This window comes from Eulemur rufifrons, chromosome 16 (genome assembly GCF_041146395.1).
Source record: "Eulemur rufifrons isolate Redbay chromosome 16, OSU_ERuf_1, whole genome shotgun sequence".
NCBI lineage: Eukaryota > Metazoa > Chordata > Mammalia > Primates > Lemuridae > Eulemur > Eulemur rufifrons.
The window spans coordinates 155,608-181,252 of record NC_090998.1 but is presented as its reverse complement, the minus strand read 5'-3'; the positions used below and the strand labels follow the sequence as shown (position 1 = coordinate 181,252).

At 58.7% G+C, this 25,645-nt stretch overlaps 1 protein-coding gene across 2 annotated transcripts in view; it reads right to left on the bottom strand.

The window, feature by feature from the left end:
* Nucleotides 1–25,645, bottom strand: part of IQSEC3 (IQ motif and Sec7 domain ArfGEF 3) — a 115,841-nt gene that overhangs the window by 44,234 nt on the left and 45,962 nt on the right. The window contains exons 3-5 of one of the 2 annotated variants that reach the window (XM_069491021.1): nucleotides 13,834–14,113; nucleotides 2,065–3,185; nucleotides 333–494 (exon numbers count right to left, since the gene is read on the bottom strand). In XM_069491021.1, the coding sequence (XP_069347122.1) occupies nucleotides 333–494; nucleotides 2,065–3,185; nucleotides 13,834–14,113 (1,563 nt within the window). Of the gene's footprint in view, nucleotides 1–332; nucleotides 495–2,064; nucleotides 3,186–13,833; nucleotides 14,114–25,645 lie in introns of those variants that run through there. The other variant, XM_069491022.1, reaches the window with a different exon arrangement.

Sequence of the window (25,645 nt, the reverse complement as noted above, 5' to 3'; positions counted from 1 at the left end):
GACAAGCCTTCGTCTTTTCCTGGAGAGCGCCCTGAGAGAGGCAGGGAGAGAGGGCTTTTGTCTCCTCGGAGCATTTCTGTATCCCTGGACCCCCGGACAGAGCCTGGCCCTCAGCCACTCTATCAGCGAGTGACCAGGACAGACAGTGGCGCAGTCCCACTGGGGTGATGGGCCAAAGACCGGGATTCTGGCCCCTGTGGCCAATCAGGAAGCTGTGAGGAATGGAGGGAGCATGTCACTAAGGAAACTGCCAAGGTTTCAGAGGTCCTGCTGGGATCCCAGGAGAGCCGGCAGGTGGGGTGGGGCTGGGGCAGCCGGGGCTGGGCACTCACTCCAGCACGTCCCGGTTGAACTGCTTCTTGCTGTTGCCCAGGAACTCTCCGATCATCTGGCGGCTGAGGCCCTTCCGCTGGAGGAGGAAATGGGCCACGCCAATGGGGGTGTCCGGGATGAAGCCACGAGAGATCAGGAACTGGATGCCCTTGTCCGGGTTTCTGAGGGTGGGGGAGAAGCACCAGAGTGAGCCAGGGCCGCCATGACTTCTTTCCTCCGTGTCTTCCAGCCCAGGAAACCCATAAACGTGCCCGGAGGCCCCTAGAAACTGACTTCCCAGGAAATGCCAGGATCCCTCTAGATGGGAGTGTTCCCCCATGGGAAGCATCTCTCACCAGAGCCTCCAAGTCCTGAACTTCCTCACACAGAGGACAGTGCGGGCCGGAGATGGGCAAGGGGCATCTGGTGCGAGCAAGGTGCATCCCAGAGCAGGTGGAGGGGAGGGGCCCCTCTCTGTCCCTGCCTCCGGGGTCTCACCCCAGGCCTGCCAAGGAGCCCCCCACCCCCGCCTGTATCCTGTAGTCAACACCCAGGTTCCCACCCTGGAATCCCCCACCCTGGAGACAGGGAAAGGGAACAGAGGTGGGCTCTCCCGCCACGCCCCCCTGCCCTCCTGCCCTCCAGGCTCTGATCCCAGGCCTGAGTCTCTGCCAGCGGGCGTGGTGCCCTGTCTTAAGGCCACCTCACCCCAGGGTGCTCTGCAAATCCTTGCTGCTCCCTGAGCTGTTTCTTACTGGCCCCGGGGGAGAGAAGTACAGAAACAGAGGGTGGCATTTAGAAGCCTTTATAGTGCTTTGACATTTCCAGGACAACCAGGCATGTGATTGTTTTTCTAGCAACTCATTTCTATTGTATTTTACAAAAGTATCAGCCCGCACTATATTGGGGGGTAAAAAACTAAACTGGTCCTTCATTATAGTAACTATTGCCCTGGAATATGAACTTCTTGAACCCAGGAACATGTCCCACTGTCTTTGTGGTCATGGTGCCTGGCCCCAGTGAAGAACAGCTGGGCGGATGAATGAACACAGGTGCCCGCAGCAGAGAGGCTTTAGGGCAGGGCTGGAAGGGGACAGCGCCTGGAGTGAGGTGCAGAGGGCCTGCTGGCCGCGCCTTCCCCAGGCCGACCTTGCGCTTCCTCTGCTTGGCCTGTGCACACCCGGGTTGCAGGGCTGGTCCTGTCGGGGTCTCAGAGCTGTAGCAATTGGTTGTTTCTCTCCTTCTATTCCCCTGTTCTTTTTCTATCGCACCTCTGCCTGCTTCGCTCTCTTCCCGCCTCCCTCTCCTTCCCGCACCCCTGCCCTCTCCTGCACCCCTGCCCTCTCCTGCCTTCTCCCTGTTTTCCCTACGCCACCCAGGCCCTCATTTCTCCAACCCCACGAGATACTGCAGTTTCCCTAACTTCATGCTCTACCCTAATGATTTCTGCAGTCCTTGCACTGCCTGTACTATTATGTACTTAATAATGTCTTGTCTTTTAAATTCTCTTCTCAAACCCTAGCTTCATCTTAAACAGTAACAGTGTGAAAACAAGTGTTTGATGTGTTATTTTTTCCCCTTAATCCTTCTTAAAATAAACTCAGAACCATTAAAAATAAAACGTGTACTCCCTAAGCACTCTCTGGGGGCTCAGGCGTGGCACCGACGCTGCCCGGGAGAACCGGGCCACGTGGCAAGCTCCCCGGCCCCCTGCTAGGCGGAGGAGGGCCCTGCCGGGCCAGGCTCACTCACATGTTGAAGAGGTTGAGGCCGATGCGGTAGAGCCGCTTGCGCAGGGTGTCGGTGGAGAGCGTGGGCGACCTGCAGCTGGCCGGGTTCTCACAGTGGTAGCGCGGCAGGCTCAGGATCATGGCCTGCAGGGCCTCCTTGGACGCGGAGGCCGACACTTCCGAGCCCGACTTGGCCGACTTGGTGGACGTGCAGCTGCTGCTCAGCTGCTCTGGGTTGTTGCCCGCCTTGGCCTCGGCCTCTTTCCCTGCCTCCTCCTCTTCCTCCTCTGCCTGGGCGACTGAGGGCTCCTCCTCCACCTCCTCTGCAGCCCCCAGCACGGTGGCCCGGCTGGCCTCTGCCTCTGCCTCTGCCTCTGCCTCTGCGCACGTGTCCTCGGCGGGCACGTCCCCGCGGCCCACGGCGGGGGCTGGCAGAGACTCCTGCCCCGGCACCTCGCCCCGCTCCGCCCGGCCCGGCGCGGGCTCCGCGGGGGCCGGGGCCGTCGTCGCGCCCAGGCAGTTGGCCACCGACAGAGCCGCGGAGGAGGAGACGGAGATGTTCTGGCTGGCGATCTGCACCGTGACGTCCCGGAAGGCCATCATGAGGGTGCCGCTGTGGCCCTGGGGCAGGCCGGCGGCCTCAGCCACTTCTTCCGCGGGCCCCGGGCCCGCGCGCTCCGGCTCCGGCGTCTCGGCCTCCAGGTCGGGCGGCCCCGCAGCCGCCTGCAGGGCCTGGCGCAGCTGGTAGGCGCCGCTCTCCTGCAGGGAGCACACGGTCTTGAGGCTCCAGGTGCTGAGGGCGTCGTCGATGGACTTGGCCAGGGACTGCACCTGCTCGGCGAAGGAGTCCTCCAGCTCGGTGAGCGCGCCCGCGAGGCCGGGCGGCAGGGCGGGCGAGCGCACCAGCGGCAGCCCCGCGAGGCCGTAGCCCTCCAGCAGCGCCTGCTCGGCCGCCGCGCCCTCGGCCGTGGGCGCCCGTGCCTTTCGCAGGGAGATCCGCCGGGGCAGGCGGCTCTCCAGAAGCGAGTTGCGGATCTTCTCGAAGTTCTTGCTGAGCTGGTACTGGCGGAAAGCCGTTTGGATGGTGCAAGCGGCGCGCCGGGACACCAGGTGGCCCCCATACTTGTGCTCTAGCATTTCAATCTGCAACAAGGACAGAGAGGGGAAGGGCTCAGCCGGGGAAGGGGCGGTGTGGCGCCGGAGCGCTCGGCCAGGAGTGCGCAGCTGGGGGCCGCTGGCGGGCTCTCCTGGCCAGTCACAGCCCAAGATAGCGGGTCCTTGGCGAGCGAGACCCCTAGAGGTGGAGGGTGTAGGGTTCCATTCTGGCGGTAATGTCCCAGGGGGCAGGAGAGCGAGGACTGGGAGTCGGGTATCGCTGCTGTGGTGAAGACTAAGAAATGCTCATGTCAGAGGTGCCTACGGAAGAATCTATGGGTGAAATGCATGATATCTTGAATTTGTGTTAAAATACTGTCAAAGAATGTGGAAGGGTTAGATGGCACAATATTACCATTAATAAAAATATTTATAAAAGTGATTAGAGCTTGGCGATGGCAAGAGGGGAGTTTAATACACTATTGTTCCTACTTTTGTGCACATTTAAAAATAATGAACAATGAAAAATTAAACAGAAATGCTAAAAAAAAAAAAAAAGTGCTGCCTTTCCTGCTCACCTGCTCCCCCTCTCAGCATTCCTGTCACTGCACTGGGGGTTTCTCTCCTTGGGAGCATCCCTGGGGTTTGACCATCTCTGTGTTCCCAGTGCCCAGCCTGGGGGCCGGCACAGGGTAGGTGCTCAGTAACTGTGAATTTGGTAAAAAGATGGATACATGTGTCAAGAGTGGGCGTCCTTCCAGGCCACCATGACCAAGAGTCCCACAGTTGGGACTGCCACAGCGGGAGCTGCCCCACCCAAGCAGGGCCTGGTGGGGTGGCCGATGGGGGGTGGGACATCCCCTGGGCAGATGTGACCCCAGGAACCTTCTGACGGGACCAGCATGTGTGCTGGCTGCTCACCGGCTCTCAGCTCTCTCCTGTCCCTGGACTTTCTCCTCTCAGGTTGCTGTACTCTCACTTTTTCGCAGCATCAAAACCTCTGAAGAAAGGACTAGGAAGGTGTGAATGACCAATCACGCTTAACCCTGCCCCCTGGAGGCTTCTGCATTTAAATAAGGGACAAGGCCTATGTTAAGGGGATGGGCTTAATTGGTGGCACTGTAGACTCTGATGAGCTCTCAGAGAAGTCTGGGGAGTGAGGAGGTGTCCCTGGCCCTGAAGCTATGTCAACCATACGCTCCACTTGCACACTGTGTCCTTCCTTGAACTAGAGCCAGAGAGGCAGCTGAGATGAACAACGAAGGCAAGAACGGCATCCTCACTCCCATGTTCTCCAAGGATCGTGGTGCGGAGGGGACAGGTAGACAGGCCACGTTTTACCCCTCGATTCAGCACTTCAACTTGCTTTCTGCTCCACTTGATCCCGCAGAGGCTGCCACTGGAATGACTGTCCCCCTTGACCCTGGCACTGTCCTCTTCTCCCTCCCTGCTGGGTACGAGGGGTGACCCCCACCCCCCGAGCAGCAGCACCCCCTTGGCCCAGGAGACCTTGTGGATACAGCTCCAATCCCCAGGGACAGCCCCAGGAAAAACGGGGCATTCTCAGTGCTTGTCTTCAGCTCTCCCGGCCGTGCCCTTCCCCACCCCGGCCCAGGACATCGAGCTGTCTCTCCCCATCTAACCCTACTCTGCGGAGGTGGCAGGAAACATGCAGAGTAAAGTGTGGGTGGCCAGTAAGGCTTCCCACATGGGTTCTCCCAGATGAATTTGCATTTGCATTTTACAAGGTACAAGGCCCTAAGCAGGAGAAGAAAGCTCCACCAGTACCGTCACAATTCTCCTATGTAGGGCTTTCTAGGTGCTCTTAAAAATCATTACCACGTGTATTCATGATGCTGCCTAACGAACTACCACACACTTAGCAGCGTAAAACCCCAGTTCATTTTCTGCTAGTTCTGTGAATCAGTGTGGGCACAGCTCACCTGGGTCCTTGCTCGGGCTCTCTCCAGGCTGGGATCAAGGCATCAGCTGGGGCTGTGACCTCCGCTGACACTCGGGGTCCTCTTTCAAGCTCGCTTTGGCAGAATTGGGTTCCTGGTGATTGTGGGACTGAGGCCCTCAGTTACTAGAGGCTGCCTGCTGTTCCCTGCCACATGATCCTCCCACAACATGGTACTGTGCTCCCTCACGGCCAACAGGAGAGTGCCTCTCTGGGCTTCACCTTCTTTTAAAGGGCTCACCTGATTAGGCCAGACCCACCCAGGGCGCTCTTCCCTTTGATTAACTCAAAGTCAGCTGATCGGCAACCTAATCATGGGAGTGCTATCCCATCATATTCACTAGTTCCACTCATGCTCGGGGGAAGGGGCTCATACGGGACACGTGTACGGGGGGTAGGAGTCGTGGGGGCCACCTTAGAATTCTGCCTCCCATGGCAAGTGGACACTGCCTACCTGGTCCAGGTATGACCTCACATCCCCATCAGGAGTGCAGGTATCTGCCTTGGGCGCATTCTGCTCCTGCAGAAGTCATGCCAGAAGGAGGGCACAGTGGTAGCTTGGCTCATTCTCCCTGCTGGATTCTGGCATGTTCCCTGAGGTCTAAAATGGAGGTTTGGCCTTGGTGTAGGCGCAGTGTCCCTCCCCAAGGGCAGCGCAGAGAGGGAGGAGCCCGTCGCTTCACTGCCTCCTCTCAACGTGTCCGCCTTTCGGCTCCCTGGAGCGTGCGAGAAGCTGCCAGGAGGCACGGGCTGCACATGTCTCTCCCACCTGGCCTGTACTTCCAGGGAACCCCAGGCCAAGAACATCCTTTCAGGTTGTGAGGTGCTGTTGGCAGCAGAGGGAGGGTGTCAAATCCATTGTCTGAGATGCTTCCAAAACGGTAAAGTGCCCATCGCCCTGGCATGGGTCATTCCACTTAGAGGCAGAAGACTGGCTGAAATGACCCTTGGGAAGCTCCTCCTCCTGCTGGCTCACCGGAGGGTCTCAGGGAGGCCAGCAATGCCCTGCTCTCCCGTCAGTCCCACGCCCATCCCCAGCCTCCCCCTCCCTCCTTTCTGCAGCTCTCCACCACCTTGCAACTCTCCCCAGCACTCAGGACCCATCTGCCTCGCTTTTCCTGCCTCCCTAGAGCTCCTTAATCCTATGTTCTGGCCACAAAATCCCTATGCATGCTAGTCACCAGTCACACACGTGTCACCTTCCAGTCTCCACACACATTGTAATTTTCCCCGTGACTTCTGTGTTGGAAGTCACTGGAGCAGTCCCTGATGGGTGATAATTAACGACTAAGTAAGAGGGAACCGTGTCAGGCAGAGCTTCGTGAGACTGCGTATGTCCCCAGGCTGACACCCCCTCAGCCCTGCCTGCCTCCCCGTGGAGACCCGTCCACCACCCCCTCACGCCACCGTGAGGGACTGAGGAGCAAGCACTGTCCAGGGGAGATGCCAGACCCAGACCTGCCCCTTCCCTGCCCCTGCCCCTTCCCTGCCGGTTGGCCTCGGACAAGTGTAACACCTCTGGCTCTCGCTTCCCTGTCTGTCAGGTGAGGCTCACCTTGCTGACTCTGCCTTGCTGTGAGGATTGGATTATTTCACGTAGCACAGAGCAGGTGCTCACTAAGTGGTAAGCTACTCGGTGATGACAGTGACGATTATGTGAGTGAGCCTACAAGCACCGTTCCTAGCCTTGATCCTACACCTGCATTCCCAGCAGCCCATGGACCCCTGTCTGCCTCTGCAAAGCCACTGTTTCTCCCACTTTGCCCAAAGCAGCTCTCCATGACTTCCTTATTGGCCTAACACCACCCAGCCTGGCCACCTTGCCTTTGTCCCTGGGTCCTCGTTGTCCTGTCCTCTGCATTTCCCAGCCTCCTGTAGTCCCTGTGGCTCCTCACCCCCAGTACCTTTTGCAGTCACCCTTGAAGTTCCTACCAGAATGTCCCACATGGGGCTCGCTTGGTCTACCCATTTGGGCCACCCCGGCAGCCCCCTCACCACCTCCCTCGTCCTCGCTCCAGAGCAGATGTGACACAGGCCTTCCTTTGCTTGAGAACCACTGCCCCAAAGAAGCGCAAACACTTCCTCCTGGCTTTCCGACCCTCGCAAATCCGGGCCTGCCTCGCAGCCTCCGCTGACAAAGCCCACACCCCACACCCCACACCCCACACCGGTGGCCCTGCTCTGCCCCATGCACCAGGGGGCCCTGCTCCAGTAGTCACTCAGCTTCTCCTCTGCCTGCAGCACTCTCCCCACCCTCATCCCCCTTCCTCCAGGTAGAAATGTCCCCTCCTGCAAGGGGACATCTCAAATGTGCCTTCTCCAGGAAGCCTTCTCCATCCCCAACCAGACGGGGCGTTCCTGCTGCGGGCGCCAGTGGAGAACGCTGCTTTAGACTTCTCTTTGATTTCATAGTTTCCTCCCAAATCTTTATGGTGTTTACCTACTTCCTCCTCCCCCTGCCCCTCCCCCAGGGTCCAACAGAGCGTAAGTCATTTGCGCATCAAGTAGGTCTTGGTTGTCGTCTGCCCCCATAGAACCCCCAGCCGGTGCCGGCGTTGAGAGCTGCTCCCCAGAAGTGGCTGAATCAGTCCTGGGCTCGCCACCGCTCCGTCCAGTAGTCCAGCAGGACCATCTCCTGCTGACCCAGCCCGTGCTGCCCCCCTCACCGCGCCCGCTGCTTCCTTCCCGCCCCTGCAGCCCGGTGGCCTCCGTGCTCACCGCACCCCTGCTCAGAGAGCTCTGGTCCCCCCAGACTGCCCCTCGCAGGCAAGATGTCATTCTGTGTCTCCGCGTCCCTCGTGCCACGACGGGGCCTTCACAAATGTTTGCAGACATGAACTAAGCTGAACTCTCCTGTGCCCCAGGGAAAAGAAACATCCGGACACTTTTCTGGATCTGGGCTTGGCGCCAAATGCTCCATCATTCCCCCCATTCTCACAGGACCTGGGAACTGACCGGTGGCCCAGGTCAGCTCTGTCCCCCCTGGCCAGCGCCCTCCGGGCAGGTGTGTATGCGGGGACAGTCATGGAGGGATGGGTCTGGGCCAACCCGCCAAGGAGCAGCTCTGCTCCCTTCTCTCTACGCCTCAGGAGTCACGGGGGGTCTGCCTCGCCTCTCCCGAGACACCCATCCCTCAGGTCCTCAGCCAGAAGCAGCAGAGGAGGGGACAGGGGCTCCACTCTCTAGTGAGCCCTCAGTGTCGATTAGAACACGCTCTCTCTTCTCAGGGTACTGTGGCAGCTGAGGGGCTGGGGCTGCTGAGTGCTGGTGGCCGAGCCAGGGCCTGGGAGGCAGAGCGGCTGGCTGGGTGCTGAGGAGCGCGGGCCTGGGTGCGGGGGCTCTCAGACGCGGGCCAGGATCTCCTCCGACCCGAGATTTCTCAATGAGACCACGAAGGCATTGCATGTTTGGAGACTCCAGGACTCGGCGGGGCAAGCCCTGGCGTGAGGCGGAGGAGCAGAGAGCCTGGGGCGGTGGGAGCTTTGGGGGTGCCTAGGGTGGTCCCCAGGAGAGGCAGGCCTGTGCTGGGCAGGGCTGTGGCCTCCCGGAGGGCAGGGGCCGCGCCTGCTCTGTGTGCCACCTCCCAGCCTGCTGTCTGGAATGCAGCCCGGGCTCAACACGCGCGGCACCGGGGCCTGCCCAGAACCTCTCCTGACCGTGGCTGGGCGCGGCCGGGCACGTACTGTGGCTCAGCCAGCACTGAGGGCGTGAGACCCCCTGGGGGAGCTGCCCCGGAGCCGGCCCTGAACCCCAGGCCAGGCTGCCTGCCCTGCCCGGTGCTCCCAGCCCCCGTGCGCAGCTTCACAGAGCCCATCCCCTGCTGTGATGCCAGAGGGGCAGGAGGAGCTGGGACAAAGTCACCGCTGCGGAGGCCGGGTCTTGGCTGTGCGAATTCCCAGGGCTGCGTCCCAGGGCAAGTTACTTAGTGTCACTAAGCCTCAGTCTTCTAGTTCCGGAAATGGGGATAGTAACGGTGCCCACCTCGGGGGGTGCCGTGTAGACCTGGGGAGACGACGCACAAGTGCTCGCACTGGCCCGGCACAGGCCTGGTGCTCAGGCAGGACGGCCAGCACTGTGCACAGCAGTGGCCACCGCCGGCGTGTGGGCGCCTTGAGGACCGGGACTGTGTGAAGTGCACTGTGGGGCCCCCAGGCCTGAGGGAGCAGCTGGGCAATTCGTTCTCCGAGCTGAACAGAGGCGGACAGACGGACGACCCCTGCGGCGCTCGGCCTTCACCGCCGTCCTCTGCAGGCTGCCTCCCTGGTGGCCTCCGTGCCCGAGGTGGAATCTCACCTTTGGAGTGGGACGGAGCCTAGAGACGCTCTGGTGCAAGCCCTTGGTTCACCACGCAGGAAACTGAGGCCCCGAGAGGGGAAGTGACTTGGAAAGGTAGGGCCCACTTCTTGGGGAGGGGCCCGTGCTGAGGCTGAGGCGTGGGGCTGGGGGTCCGTTGGGAGGGGCTGCTCTCCAGGAGGACGTGCTTCTGCCCAGATGCTGGCGTGGGGAGCAGGGCCTGGCTGCTACCGACCACAGCACACGGCCCGGCTTGGACAGCCCCGAGAGCTCTGCTGTTGGGGCAGCCAAGGTGGGCTCCAAACGCCTGTTCCGCAGCAGGATACAAAGTCCCTCGAGAGCGTGAATGAATTTCAGAATCACACCTGGGGCCTCTATATTCCGGCCACAGCCACTTTCCTAAAGGGCCCCCAAAGGGACCTGCATGCTCCCTCCCTGCCCCCGGGTGGTGGCCCCCAAGCTGTCTGAGAGGGAGGAGGGTGCAGGGAGGACTCCTCACTGGGGAGGAGCAGCTGGGAGAACAGGGCAGCCGGGGCAGCCTCACTCAGTCCTTCCCCTGCCCACCCGTTGCTGTGTCCCTTGCGTGTTGCCTCGCGCCGGGGACGACGGTGGGCAAGAGCAGGGCGGCGTCTAGGGCCCCTCTCCCGAGTGCTGCTCTGCACGCAGCACTGGAGGCGTCTGGAGAGAATCTGCCAACTCTGCCATAGCCCTGAGGATGACAGTCTTGCTCTCAGGCGGGAGCAAGTGACAGGCACTCAGTCAACGCACATGCCCAGGCCCCGGTCTGAGCTGAGCCCTGAAGTGTGAGCAGGAGTCACCCAGGACTGGGGACAGGCGGGAGCATTCCCGGCGGAGGAAGGCCCAGAGGAAAGGTGGGCTCCAGGCACTGGTGAGCAGGAGTGGCTGGAACCCTGATGGGGCTGGGTCTGAGGCAGGGGGCCTGGAGAAGCCTTTGTCCTACACACCCTGGGCGTCTCCAAGGTTTTCATGCAGGGGACAGCACGGTCAGAGGTGCACTTCATGAAGACGACTCGGCTGCCATGTGCAGGTGAGGCTGGATGGAAGAGGCTCGAAGCAGGGGAACCAGCCGGAGGTCTCCCTGGGTACAGGCAAGCGGGGGGAGGATGGCCTGGCCTCAGTGGGGGCAGTGGGGACGGCAAGAGAGGGTCAGATTCGGGAGCCAGTTACGAGGTGGCATGTGGGGTTGGGGTGAGAGCGGAGGTGGAGAGACAAGCTGAGGGGACAGTCCTGGGCTCTGGACGGGCCGGCGGAGGAGGCCTGGCAGGCGGGTGGGCTGGGAGGCAATGGCCGCACGAGACTCCTTCAGTCCAAGGGCTGCAGGGTGCTGTGCGGCCGGCGTGACCGTGGGGCCAAACAGGCCTGAAGTCAGAGTCAGGTCCTGGCCCCTGGCTGTGTGTCCGTCCCACCCCTGCATGTCACTGAGTTATCGCTTCCCCTTTTCCTCCTCGGAGCGTCTTTGTCATGTCAGGCGCCGCGCTAGGCAGGGGCTGCGCCGATGAGCGAGTCATGCGCTGGCCTCCAAGGAGGAGCCAGCAAACGGGGAGAGCGAACGCAGTCTGCAGGGCTGCCACGGGGACGCCTGGGGCTATGGAGAAGGGGCCCCCGATGCAGCCTCGGGAGGGCAGGGAGAGCTGCCAGAGAGGAGGAAGGAGCACCCAAAGTGAGTCCTAAAGCCAGAGAAGGCCAAGGGCAGGAGTGATGAGGGGAATAGGACCTGCAGAGATAGAGGCAGAGGGAACAGCGTGGAAAGCCCCAAAGGGATACATGAGGCAGCTGAAGCCCAGAGAAGGTAAGCAACTTGCCCAGGGTCACACAGCTCATTGGCAGAAGAGAGAGGAGGAGAGCTCAATCTTTTGTACACTGAGCCATGTTTTCAAATCCTTTTTGCCCTCTTCCTCCCACCGCCAGCCTGTGCTTGGCCTAGAGAGATACATGAGTCAGATACATGAGCCCAGCTGTTCCCCAAGGCTGGACTCACTGGGCAGGAGGCCCCTGTTACACCCTCTGCCAGTCCTCACCTCGCCCAACTGCATCCCACCGGCCTGAGTGCAAACCCCTCTCTTAGACTCACGCCAGTGTGGGGACAGCCCGCAGAGCCCGCAGAGCCCTCACAGCTCCGCACGCCCCACCCAGCCAGGCACGTCAGACTCGCTCTCCCGCCCGAGCCAACGCACATGGTGTCTTTGCTGTCACTGACTGGACGCTCCTGAAATGGAACCGTAGGCTCTTTGGGGAGCAGGTAAGGGGCAGGGTTTTTTCCTCTTGGTGCCCCACTCCCTTGTTGCTTGGCACATCATAATTATTAACAAATATTCACTCAATGAACTCTTACTATGCCAACGACACTCTGCTAGATGCTGGGGGAAGGACAGGGAGATGAATAGGGGATGTTCTCTGTCCTCGAGGAGCAGAGAGTCCTGTGGCATTGAGAGGACTCGTCGCCTGAGCCAACTGCCCCCGGATCCCACGACAGTGCCCGGACGGACGCCATCCAGCCCTCCTGGGCAGCCACTGTTTCACATGCAGGATGCCTGCATTGGTAACAGGTCTAACCGTAATTAAGCTAAAATCTTCCCCTCCTATAGCTGTCGTACACTGGTGCCACTATTTTTGTCTGGAATGATAGAAAATACATCTAATCCCTTTTTCACATGCCAGCCCTTCCAGATTTAAAAGTTATTTTCCTGTCTACAATTTCTTCATCTGACCCCAGCCCATCCTGTTCTTCAGGAACCTCAGAATTCTCATTTTTTCTCTTAAAAGAAGCCCCCAGAACCAAGCCCAGGATCCAGACAGTCCCTGACTGGTCACCGGCGTGGGGCTGCTGGCGGCTGCTGCCTGCCCAGGGCTGTGCGACCCTGTGCCGGCTGCCGCGGGCTGTGCTCATTCGTCCTGAGCCAACAGTCAACTGAAGCCCCCTCCTCTTATACAAGTTCTTTGGGCTTTTGAAAGCTAAGAGCAGAACTTTGGATTTCTCTCTATTTCATTTGACTTTTTTTTTCATTCAAACCGTGTTTCTGTCCTGATGAGATTTAAAAAAAATCTTGGATTCCATCACTGAGGTATTAGCTGTTCTCTTTCAGCTTTATGTCAACAGAAAGTTTGGTAAATGTAACTTTTATGCCTTTATTCTGTGCCTGGTCCAACTGCTCGACCTGGACAGGACCAAGGACAGCACCCCACTCACCTCCCCAGGAATTGGCACTTATCAAAGTTTATTTTTTGACCATTCTGTTTGAGAACAACCCACCTGACTCTATTGTCATCCAATCCACATACTCCTGTCTTGTCTACATAGTTATCTTTGGAGATTGGTCGAATACTTTGCTGAGAGCCAGAGGCACTGCCGACAGCTGGCCCCGACCCAGGGTACCCGCCTGGCGTCAGTGCCCAAAGAGAAAAATAGGGTTAGTTCGGCTTGACTCAGTCTTAGTGCCCTCTGACCAGCTTCCTTCCCTAAGACGCTCCTCGTCTGCTGGCTGAAGAGTGGTTGTTCAGAACCTGCACGCTTTGGAGCCAGGAGGAACCTTGGAGGTGACTCAAGGTCTAACTCTCATTTTTGCTGATGAGAAAACCAATGCCCAGAGTGCTTCACTGGTAGCCCCAAAGCCACAGGGCCAATCAGAAGAAGAACAAGGCCTGGATCTCATGTCTACGTCTCCAAGTTCCAAGCTCCCTCTGAACACTGTCATGTCGTCAAGTCTTTCTCTAAGCACATGCGCGCACACAGACACACACACTCACAGGCCTTCCTTTGGGTGTCTTGACTGCCCACCTAGACAGACTGAGGCTGCCTCTCTGGGGGCGCAGCGGGGCCCATGGCTGTGCCCTGTCTCCCTGTGCTTCACAGAAGGGAAGACGGAGGCCTAGAGCCCCCCAAAGGTTTCTTCCCTAACAGGGGAGCCTCACACTCCCCATCCGACCGATCTCAGGACTCCTCAGGTTACCTCCAGGAGACCACTGTCCCTGCCCCTCATCTCAGGGTGTGCGTGCCTAGGGCTCGGGCTTCCCCTGGGTGGGCACGTGGCTGGGCTCTGTCTTCTGAGCAGCAAGTGGAGGTGGGACTTCCCCAGGGAACAATGGGCCACCTGCCCAGTGGCCTGGGGGACAGCTTAGGCTTCCTGTGCACTGCGGGAGGAGCAGGGCCCCTGCACACGCGGCCTGAGGGCCTGGCGCTGCAAGGGCGCGTGGCCTGTAGTGTGAAGGCCATGGGTGGGAGTCAGGCAGTGGCCTGTGGCTGGTTCCCAAGGAACTGGATGACAGGGTAGGGCAGATTAGGTCCTCAATTCGAGAGAACTGTGGCAAAAGAGGTGTGCCTGCAGCAGGGTGGGCCCAGATGGGGAGGTACCTGGCGCCCTGGTCAGCTCCCAAAGGCAGGGCCTCTTCACCACCCTCGCCACCCCCCTTGGAGGCCCTGGGTACCTGTTTATTCTTTAGGTCAAGGGAGAGTTCGTAATCGGAGGCAGCAGGGGTGTGGGAGCAGAGCGCTGTCGCCAGGGCAGGCTGCTGCCGGCCAGGGGAGGCCACACTGGGGGGGCCAGCCCTCGGGGAGGCACCCCCCGCCCCCGGCTGCTCCTCCTCCTCCTGCAGCTCCAGGTCTTGAGCCTTCGGGGCATGGATACTGGGTCTGCCGGCTGCCACCACCGCTGCTGCCACCATGGAGTCCTCCATGCCCCCACCGGCCTGGGCGCAGGAGCCATCACTGTGAACAAAAGGCAACGGTGCTCGGTTGGGGGAGGGGGATGCGTGCATGTGGGCGTGGGGGTGGGGCAGAGAAACCGGGGCCCTCTGGGCCAGCCTTTCCAGTGGGTGATGGGCCTTTCTAGTGACAGGGACTGGCGGGGGTGTCTAGGGAGGGCTGCCCTGGCAGGGCAGAGCCCCAGGCGAGGAGGAGGGGCAAGGCTGAGACCCTGAGCCTGGGGAGGTGTTCGCGACAGAGGGAGGGGCAGCTACGGCGGGAGCTCAGGACCCTCTGCTTGGAAGCAGCAGAGCAGAGTGGGAAGAGCAGACTGTCTGCATCCAACCCTGGGCTCTGCCTCTCATCAGCTGTGTGATGTGACCCCTAGCAGGTCACTTAGCCTCATTACACCTGTTTCTCCATCTGTAAAATGGGCATACTAATAGCACCTACCTCACAGGGATGTTGGAAGGCTTAAGCAAAAACTCTTAAGACTGTGCCTGGCTCATGGTCCCTGCTAGCCACGCGTTAACCGAGATACTCATCAGTGGCCTTGCTCCCTGGCCGCCGGCTCAGGAAGCCGCCTCTCCCTGAACCAGCTCCATCTTCTCGCGGCCCAGATGGGTCTGGGGAGAGGCAGGGGTGCTACAGACCTGGCCCCGGCATAAGCCCCTCGGGGGTGGGTGGACTCCAGTTCGGGGGCTGGGTCAGTGAAGAGGAGGGTTCCTGCGCTGTTGGGTGCCAGAAGCTTCTGCTCCTCCATGGGAGCCAGGCTGCGGCCCTCCTGCCTACACCGAGGGGACACCTCCTGGGCTGGAGCAGCCACTGTCCAGCCCACCCAGGGGGTGAGTTCCCTGGGGCTGCACCCTCCCCACCAGCCTCCACGTTCTGCCTGCCCCGGAGGCCCAGGGCCCAGCCACCTCCTCCATGAAGCTTTCCTGAGTGATGGCTGCTTTCACGGCTCGTCTCCGAGAACACAGGAGCTGTCCTTGGAGAGTCCCTGTCTGTTTCACAGAGGGGGAGCGGTGGCCTGGTGAAAGCACGGGCGCAGGTCCAAGCCCTGCCACTGCAGCTTCGGGCAGGTTGCTTTTCTGCTCAGCCCTGGTTCCCTGCTCTGTGTGATGGGGGTGCTGTGTGACGCCTGCCGTGTGGGTCACGGTGAGGGGGATGGGTGTTTAGCGCAGAGTGTGACGTCTGCTGTGTGGGTCACAGTGAGGGGGACGGGTGTTTAGCGCAGAGTGTGACGCCTGCCGTGTGGGTCACGGTGAGGGGGACAGGTGTTTAGCGCAGAGTGTGACGCCTGCCGTCAGGGTCACGGTGAGGGGGACCGGTGTGTAGCGCAGAGTGTGACGCCTGCCGTCAGGGTCACGGTGAGGGGGACGGGTGTGTAGCGCAGTGTGTGCCCAGCGAGTAATCTCTCAGTCAGGCCCTTCCTAGAGGACAGGGCCTGTGTGTTATTCTGTTTCTGTCTCCCCACGTGGTTCTGGGCAGGCGCGGAGTGCTCGGTCAGTGCTTGTGGATGGGCGCATTGAGGAGAGCCCAGGGCCGCAGGGATGGCCTCTACAGCGGACAGTGGCAGGAGGTCAGGCCTGGAAGGGACCTCAAGCTCATCTAGTGCAGCCTCCAACCCCCCCTTTTACAGACGAGGAGCAGCGGCCCAGGGAGCTGGGGTGTGCCTGGTGCAGGAGGGCCGGGCAGCCTGAGTGCTTAGTCCCTCCGGGACTTGGCCGCACGGAGATGCCCCGAACCGCACCAGAGGAAGGGCCCCTCCTGCTGCTTCCACCCCCCTCAGGCTCACAGCGCGGCTTCTCCTGCCACTGGAACAACCATGGTGGGGCCGCGCAGAGCCCCCCTCACCCGCTCTGCACCTGCCCTCCCATCTGTGCCCCCGGCACTCCCTGAGCCCCACAGGTAAGGAGAGCTCACTGGCCGGCCCCGGCTGCAGGGACTCCTCATTGCGGCTGCACAGTTCTCTGCTCCGGCACTTCTCGTGTGGCTGCCAATCAAGCTGCATGGCTGGAAGCAGCTCTACATGTCTTTGACATGTTTTTTTCACTGGTGTAGCCAGAAAGTTCTTTCTAAGATCTAACCTCAACCCCTCTTGCTATAGTACATGCCCTCCCTTCCTTCAGAGCACATGGAAACACTCTTCCCCACCACTAGCACATCTGTGTCCTGGGCCTGAGGGCAGTGTTCCATCTCAGCCATCTCTCCCCGGACTGTCCTTGGCACTGATGCCCAGGGCCTCTCTACCCCAAAGGGTTTTCGAGGCTCTTTAGGGACCTGGTGGCTACTCAGGGGTGGTCGTTTTCTCTCTTTGATTGCTGGAGTGTGCATGGCAAGGGGTACTGGGGAGTTGATGCCCTTGTCACAGTGCTCAGCCAGTGACAATGGGGGCTGCTGGGTACGTTCCCCAGCTCCCCTGTCCCTCAGGTGGAACAACTCTGAGGCAGATTCTACACCGGCTCCCAAAAGTCCCCCGTGGGATGGAGCCCCCGTTGCCCAAAGCAGTGGCTTGGTCATGAACGAACCCTGCTTTGGCTTCTTCTCTCCTGTGTCTCCTTTCCCCACTCCCCACAGGCCCTCCCTGGAGTCACCTTGTCCCAAATAAACTACTTGTGTTAACAAAAAACAAATTTTAAAAATAGCCTTTTGTGTGGGCCTGTTTGTGGGCCACCCTCTGGATGTAGATAGAAGCTTCGAAGCCTTCTCACCTGGACTCAGGCACAGGGCCTGGGAGTCAGGCCTCCCACTGCCAAGTCCAGCAAGCACATACACATGCACACACAGACACGCACACACACTCATGCACACACACTCAGGCCCACATTCTCACACTCATGCACACACACGTGCACACACACTCACACTCACGCACACACACATGCACACACACTCTCTCACACTCATACACACACATGCATATACACTCTCTCACACTCATGTACGCACTCCCACACTCATGCACACACACTCATGCACACACTCTCACACTCATTCACACACATGTACATACACTCTCTCACGCCCATGCACACACACTCATGCACACATACTCTATTGCACTCATGCATACATACTCTCACACTCGCACACACATACACTCCTGCACACACCCATGCACACACACTCATGCACACACACGTGCACACACACTCTCTCACACTCGTGCACACACACATGCACACACTCTCTCACACCCATACACACACATGCATATACACTCTCTCACACTCATGTACGCACTCCCACACTCATGCACACACACTCTCTCACACCCATACACACACATGCATATACACTCTCTCACACTCATGTACGCACTCCCACACTCATGCACACACACTCTCTCACACCCATACACACACATGCATATACACTCTCTCACACTCATGTACGCACTCCCACACTCATGCACACACACTCATGCACACACTCTCACACTCATTCACACACATGTACATACACTCTCTCACGCCCATGCACACACACTCATGCATACATACTCTCTCTCTCATGCACACACAATGCTTCTAACCAGCTCTGTGGCTTTGGGCAATCCGTGTTCTCCTCCTGGGTCTGTTCCCTCACCTGTCACACGAAGGGAGCTTGCTCATATTTAAGGACTCTTCCTGCTTGAACATTCTAGGAGCTTGGACCCCAGTGCCGAGACCAGTCCACCAAAGCCCACCAGCCCCTCGGTTCCAGGCTCTCTGGCTGGTGGAACCAACTCCTCCTTTGTCACCCTATGTGCTCAGGGGCCTGAGAGACTGGGTTCCCAGGTATATGGTGAAGAAGTGTTGGAAAGGGGACCCCCATACTTGCCTTTCTTCTCTGGCTCTTTCCTCACCTGCAGAATGGACCTTCTAGTAATAACCTTGCAAGGCAGCTGTCAGGGAAAGGGCGAAGCATGCTCACACCTGGTACAGCGCCTGGCACACAGTGGCCCTGAATATGTGCAGTGGTGGTGGCTGTTCTCTGAGCTGGAGCCCCACAGCGTGGAGGCCCAAAGGACTCTTCAGAAAGATACACGGGGGATTCTGAGGTGGGTGGGGGGTTCTCAGTATTTAGTCTTGTCAACCTTCACAGAACGGAAACACAGTGTTTCCGTCACTGCTCCTGGCTGTCCCCAGCCCTCCCGATGGACCTGCTTCCTGGAGGTTTCCTCCAAGCCCTGTCCCAGCTACTGGAGCAGCAAAGAGTGAAGGGGCCTTGGTGTTGGGTGTCACCAACACAAGGCTTCTGAGGAACCTGTGTGTAGTCGCTGCCTGCAGGCAGGCCACCCAGCTGTGCCCACCATGATGTGGGGCATTCCCAGGTGGCCATTCGTCCAGTGCCCATCGTCTGGCCTTGGGCTGGGGCACTGTGCCAGGGAGCAGTGGTGGCCTGAGTGCTCTGAACCCCTCTGTGGTGGCTGAGCGTGAGTGGTATGTTCTCAGCCTCTGTTTCCCTCTCTGCGCTCACCTGGAAAGATGGTCTGAGGAAAGAGGATAGAATCTTCTTCCTCGGCTGTCATAGCTGGAAGGACCACCTCTTTCACCCTGAAGACCATCCACTGCAACCCACGGTCCCTCACATAACTGGAGGCCACAGTTCTGGCTCCCAGAACATTACTCCTTCCACGACACAGGCCACGTCTTCAGCTCCCAGAGTTTGCTGGGTGGCCTCACGTCACATGCACCTGCCACCCTTAGGGGGTCAGATCTCAGGCAGCCTGGCCCTTGGACAAGAATTATGTGGCTGGGACTCACTCTGGGCCTGAACAGCTTCTTAGAAGCCCCTCCCCAAGCTCCCGGAGGGGGATTCTAGGGATCTGAGCCCTCGTGGGCTCCACGTCCAGCTGCAGAAACACGTTCCTTAAGTGACAGTCCACTGGCCTGAAGACACTTGGGGCCCCTGCTGGCAAATGAGTGATGCTGGTCCCAGGACATTCATGAGGTTGGGCCCCCATTTGAGAAGCCAAAAAGTAGAATGTGGGTGGCACCAAGACGAGGGGGTTCTTAGAAAGCTTTGACTGTGTCCACATGACATTAGGCTAATACACACACAGAGGCCAAGGGCCTCAGCAGAAGTCCTGCATGGGACACAGGACTTGAGGATGGCAAGTGAGTATCTTTGAGGAATCAGGGGAACAGCAGTTGCTCAGAGGAATATCACACATGTCCAGGAGCAGACCTGTGTTGGAACTGAACCTCTCACCAGAGGAGGGGCACTCAGGCAGGAAGGATGCTAGACACTTGCTGTGCACGCCTGGTCCTGGCACACAGAGATTCCCCAGGGTTCCAGGCTGTCTACTGTCTGCACCCTCAGAGCTGACTTCCAAAAATGCAGATGGGTTAATGACAGTCCTCTACCCAAACCCGTCACTGACTCCCCAGTACTTGGGCGATAGAGTCCATTAACAATCTTACCCCCATCTTCCTGTCAAGCCTCACCCCCATCCCCGGAGTGACCTGTCCATACTGAAACTTTCCCCAGACCTGCCCAGGCCACTTGGGCCACCGTTCCTCTCCATAGTCTCCTTCTCCTGAAATCCCCTCCCCTCCCTGTGCCCTGCCCTTTCACACACTCCTTTCTCTGCCTCGTCAGCTCTTCCAAGGGTCACTGACTGTCCCCAGGAGGAGTCAGTCCCACCCTCCTATGTGCTCTAACAATTCTTGGCACTTGCCTCTATCTCAGCACGAACCACTTTGTGCTCTAATTATTCACTGATGGCCTCTGTCTTCCACAGACTGTGCTGTGCACATGTTTTGTTTTTATCACAGGTGCTTATCATAGTGGGTTGGCTCAAAAGGTGTGTTTAATAAAGGTTAAATAAATGGATGGATGGGTTGGTGGGTGGACGGATGGATAGGCAGATGGATAGCAGGTGGCTGGGTGGATGGATGGATGAATGGATGGGTGGATAGATGGTTTGGGTGCATGGGTGGGTGGATAAATGGATGGATTGGTGGAGGAGTGGATGAATGGATGGGTGGATGGATAGTTGTTGGATGGATGGGTGTGTGAGTAGAGGGATAAATGGATGGACTGATGGATGAATGGATGGGTGGGTGGGTGGGGAGTTGGATGGATGGGTGGGTGAGTGTAGGTTGAGTGGATGGATAGGTGGGTAGATGGAAGAATGGATGTGTGGATGGGCGGATGGATGGGTGGATGGATGTGTGGGTAGGTAGATGGGTGTGTGGATGGGTAGGTAGGTGGGTGGATGGGTGGGAGAATGGTTGGATGGGTGGGTGGGTGAGTGTAGGTTGAGTGGATGGATAGGTGGGTGGATGGGTGGATGTATGGATAGGTGGGTGGATGGGTGGATGGGTGGGTGGATGGATGTGTCGGTGGGTGGACGGGTGGATATGTGGGTGGATGGGTGGGTGGATGGGTAGATAGGTGGGTGGATGGGTGGGAAAATGGTTGGATTGGGGGGGTGAGTGTAGGTTGAGTGGATGGATAGGTGGGTGGATGGGTGGATGTATGGATAGGTGGGTGGATGGGTGGCTGGGTGGGTGGGAGAATGGTTGGATGGGTGGGTGGATGGGTATGTGGATGGGTGGGTGGATGGGTGGGTGGATGGGTGGATGAGTGTAGGTTGAGTGGATGGATAGGTGGGTGGATAGGTGGATGTATGGATAGGTGGGTGGATGTGTGGATGGGTGGGTGGGAGAATGGTTGGATGGGTGAGTGGTTGGGTATGTGGATGGGTGGGAGAATGGTTGGATGGGTGGGTGGATGAGTGGATGGGTGGGTGGCTGGGTGGATGGGTGGGTGGATGAGTGGATGGGTGTGTGGATGGGTGGGTGGGTAGATGGATAGGTGGGCAGGTAGATATCATTTAATCTCCACTACTTTCCCAAGGGCAGAGACACTGGGATGGGCTTGGCGATGTGCCACCCAGACCCTCCTTCAAGGAAAGACTTCTTGCCCACCTGCTGGCAGTGCTGTTGGAGACTGCCTTCAACTGGCAGCCCCATTGTTAGGGCTTGGCTCAGCTCCAGAGGGCCACCTGGCCCCAAGTCACATAATTCCCAGGGCTGTCCACGTCCAGTGAGTGATTGCGGGGAGCGGGGGGTGTACAGACTCCGCATCCTGACACAACATGGGCAAGCTGATAGGCCATTCTTGGTCCAGAGCTCAGTGGGATTGGCAGAGGCTGAGGTTGACTTTTTGCAGTTTGACTTGGCCCCAGGCTGTGTCCCTCCCCTTCCTTCCACAGGTATTGATCCCAAGGGCTTTCCCTGGTAAAAAGCTGACTCACTGAACCCAGGTCTGCTGCCTGGAGAACCCAATGCCCCACGGCTACTCAGCCTCTCTTTTTCCTCCCCGTTTCTTGATGGCCAGTATCAATCCCGTCTCCTGGAACTTTTCCCAGTTCCAGATACCTTTGCTAAGGATTCACACAAGCCAAATTTTACCTTTACGTCACAGACTCCATAGACCCCAGGCTAAGGACACTGTTACAGAGAGAAAATCATGGGATATTTTTCATATGCTGGGAACGGTGCCAAGGGCTGGAGGCAGCTCCATTTGGGCCCCCAACACCACAGAGCTTTTCGGAGCCTGGTCATCTTTATCCTTGACACTGACGGAGCCTGGTTCCCAGGGAAGGAGCTGCGTGGAGCAAGGCCCTCTGCTCTGCAACTCGCTAGCGGGGAGAGCTGAGTCCCACCTAACTCTTCTACGCCTCGGTTTTGTCCTCTGCAAAATGAGGGTGCAAACAGCTCCTTTCCAGGAAAGTGATGGGTCAGTACTCCCTGAACGGCGGCAAACACAGCCTTCTGCCGAAGGACCGGGTGAGAGGGCACCTGGGACAGCCACCAGCACTTGTGCTCAGGCAGCCCCCAGCAGGTGTCCTCTCTGGGCTCCCAGGCAGGCCCTGGCAGCCATGCTGCCCCTGCCAGGAGCTGAGGGGACAGGAGCGACTGAAGCGCTGTGAGAGGGCAGGGGCAGGGCAGGCGGGCAGAGGGCGCAGAGCAGGCCGCCCCTGTCCTGCAGCGGCTGCCGGAGCCCTGGGCACAAAGCCGGAGGCCAGGAGTGAGGCGGCAGCTGCAGGCTCCCCGTGGGAGCTCCTGGTGGCCACGGTGGGGGCGTGTGGGTGTGGGAGGGTGAGGCGGAGGCTGAGTGGCCCGAGGGTCCTCAGTGGGACCTGGCTGAGGCGCTCCTCAGCTGACAGACAGATGCCCCCAGGGGGCCCGGCCAATTGCTGTGGCTCAGCCCGGACCCTGCGGCCATCCCTAAAGCCCTTCCGAGGCAAAGCTGTGAAGCGCTTTCCAGACAAAAGCTAACAATAGGCCACGCATCCCCTCAAGACCTTTCAGCCTTTCCTAAAACACTTCTTTTCTCCCTTCTCTGACTCAGTGCAGCGATTTTGGACAGCCAGGATGCAGGCGCCAAGCGTGGGAAGCCGAGTGGCTTCAGGTCCCAGATAGTACCGGGGTGGGGGGGGGGGAGGTGAGGTGAACAGAAGGCCAGCGTCAGTGACAAGGCAGGAACCAAGGTCACTCCATGAAGATTCAAAGAGCAGGCCAGAAAGTCCTGCCCAGGGGGCAGAGGGTCAGGGCCAAATCCCACCTGGGCCTGCAGCCCTCGCTGTAACCTTGGGCAAGTCACTTCGTCTCTGAACCTCTGCTTCCTCCTTGCGGGATGGCAGTTGGGACAGGTGCTTTGACAGGGGAAAGAAGGCAAGGCCCAGTGTCTGTGCACGGCCCTGCCACTGTCCCCTGCTCAGCTCCCTGGCAGCCCCCAGCTGGGCTCCGGCTCCGGCCCCAAGCCCCAGCCACAGAGCAGAAGCCTCCCGGCTGCCCTTAAGCCATTTAATCCAAATCCGCTGCTGACCGCCACCATGGCGCTGGAGGCCAGGTCTCAGAATAGAGGCCCCGGGGGAGGGCGGCCGTGGCTCACCCACTTCCAGAGGCTGCCCTGACTGCACGGCTGCGACAGCGGCTTCTCCCGCCCCACTCCGAGGGCCCTGTGAGAATAAGTTATTTCCTCTCCTTGTCGCCTCCCTGGAGACTCCAGGCTGTGGTCTCACAGCTGTTCCAAAAGGTGCTGGTGGGTTTGGTTTGTCTCTAGGGGTTTCCTGTCAAAGGAATCACAGCCACTCCTCCGAGCCCTGCCCACACCCAGGCCGGGAATACCGGGTACTCTCTCCAGGGGGGCCACAGGGGCCGCCCCTGCAGACCGTGGCGAAGGGCGCACGTGCCGCCTCCCCTGCTCAGCCCACCCAGCTGCCCCAGGCCTCCCTGCAGCGCCTCTGGCTGGGCTCCGCTGACTGACGCCATCTCATCGCATCTTACGCCCCCACGAATAGGCGTGGACGTGGTGGCGAAATCAAGCTGTGAGGACATCCTGCCCACCCCGCCCCAACACGGCAAGCACACGCATGTATCTGCCTGGCCTGGCAGACAGAGCTCTCTGTGCACCTGAACGCACCTTGGGCTTTCTCCCCTCCCAGGTGTGCTTACGTTACCGCCCTGGGGGAGGCGGGCGCCCGCCGGCAGTCTCGGCCCCCAGCCTGGCGGTGAGGCTGCAGCGGCACAGCCTCCGCCCCTCCTGCCCTCGCGGCCCACCCATCTCAGCGCTGCAGGCAGCAGTTAGATTTGCAGCCTGGGGAACTCTGGTTCTTACCTATTTTTTGCTTTTATTATGAACTATTTTCATATGCAAATATATATAACGTATATGTGAGTATGAAGAAAAATATTCCCATGCACCCAGCTAGAAAAATAGCACATTAAAAACCTTTACTATCCCACATATTCCTAGTCCCTCCTGGAAAAAGCCCCTGTCCTGAATGTGTGTTCATCACTCCTTAGCTTTTCCTTTTGGGCAAATCCCTTCCTTGTTTTTACGTAACCAGTGGTGGCCGCCTCTTCTGAGCACCACATGTTTACAGTGTGCCTGGTGGGAGGCTCAGGAAGGGTCAGGGTCTTGCAGATCCAAAGGGGTCAGGGAAGTGCCTCCAAGAGGGTGACTCTGCACCTCCCTGCTGGCCGGACTGGCACGCTGGAGGGGTCCCCCGGCAGCCGGGCTGTGCCTCACAGTCTGGGACGCAGTGCTACGGCAAGGAAGGCTTTAGAAAAGAAAGGGAGCTGTTCGTTCAGCACCTTCCTTCCCCTGGGTCTTTGTGGCCAGATGGACCCTGGCAACCGTCAGGAGCCACATGACAAGGGCTCCCAGAAATGCCAGGTGACGCTGCGGGAGAGGTCGGCTCAATAGGAGAAGCAGCGGGGAGCTGGAGGGCGAGTGCCTTTAGGGTCCCTGAGAGGAGCAGGCACATGAGGTTAGGGGCAGCTGGGCGCGAGCCTGCCTGCGTGTGAACGCTGGCTCCGCCATTTGCCTGCCTTGGGCAAGTCACTCAGCCCCCTTGGGCCTCGCTGTCCTCTCTGACGGTGTCCTGGTGAGAAGGAAGGGAGTAAACACGTGAAATGCTACCAGGCCTTATAGAAGGAGCAACTCTCTTTTTCTTTTTCACGAGTTCCCACATTTCATTTTGTCAAATAAGAAAATAAAAAGCAAAAGCACCATTCATTTCCCCTGTAAGGTTATAAAAGAATACGAAAAGTAGGAAGGATGTAATTTCAGAATCAAGAACAGTCCTTTAACTTGAACTATCAACTTTCTTATGTTCTTGGTGTCTTGTGCTAGAGTTCCTCCGTCTGGTATAATTTCTGAAGCTCTGTGTTACAGACGATGCCAAGGGAAGCTGCCCAGAAAGCAATCAGGGCTGGGAGGCAGCAGAATGTAACAAGTACGAGATTCAGAACCAGACAGATCGACCGTGGTTAAAATCCCATCACTCTCTAACTGTGTGGCATTGGGCTAGTTCCTTAACCTCTCTGAGCCTGTTTGCTCACGGGTAAAGTAGGGATACGTACTAAATGATTTTGCTGGGAGAGTTAGTGAAATAATGTACATAAAGCCTCTGGAACCTATCTGCTGCTTGGCAAGTGTGGGTTTCCTCTCTGAATCAGGGCCCCTCGCGCTTCCTCAGCTTCTGGCTCATGAGCTGTTTGCTCCCTGGGGAGCCCTGTTACGGTGACTCCCAAAGCCACATGTGCACACGGCCCAGCCCCAGGCTGGCTGAGACACACCCTGGGCTTTGTGTTCTCTGGCTATAAAGTCCCTTCGTGCCGTCCTCCTCCTGTCCCAGCCCAGGGCAGCCTGACCTCACCCAGCACAGCAGATGCTTCTTTGGTCCTGAGCTATTTCCAGGGAAGGACACCTGCTCGCAGGCCAACATCACCACATGCCGGGGAAGGTGTCTGATGGCCTGCAGGTGCCTGTGGGGGCCAGGTGCACACTTGCTGAATCCTGTGACCTCAGGGATGGAAATGGCAGAGCAGGGTACCATTGCTCTGGACATTCGTCTAGTTACTATGGAGCAAGATTCCCTACAGTTCATGTCCTTAAGCTTGCCTACTGGAAGTCCTACCTGATGTCTAGCTTCAATCTTTCTTTTTTTTTTTTTTTATTTCAGCTTATTATGGGGGGTACAAAAGTTCAGGTTACATACGTTACCCATGTACTGCCTATCCCCCCAAGTCAGAGCTCCAGGCGTGT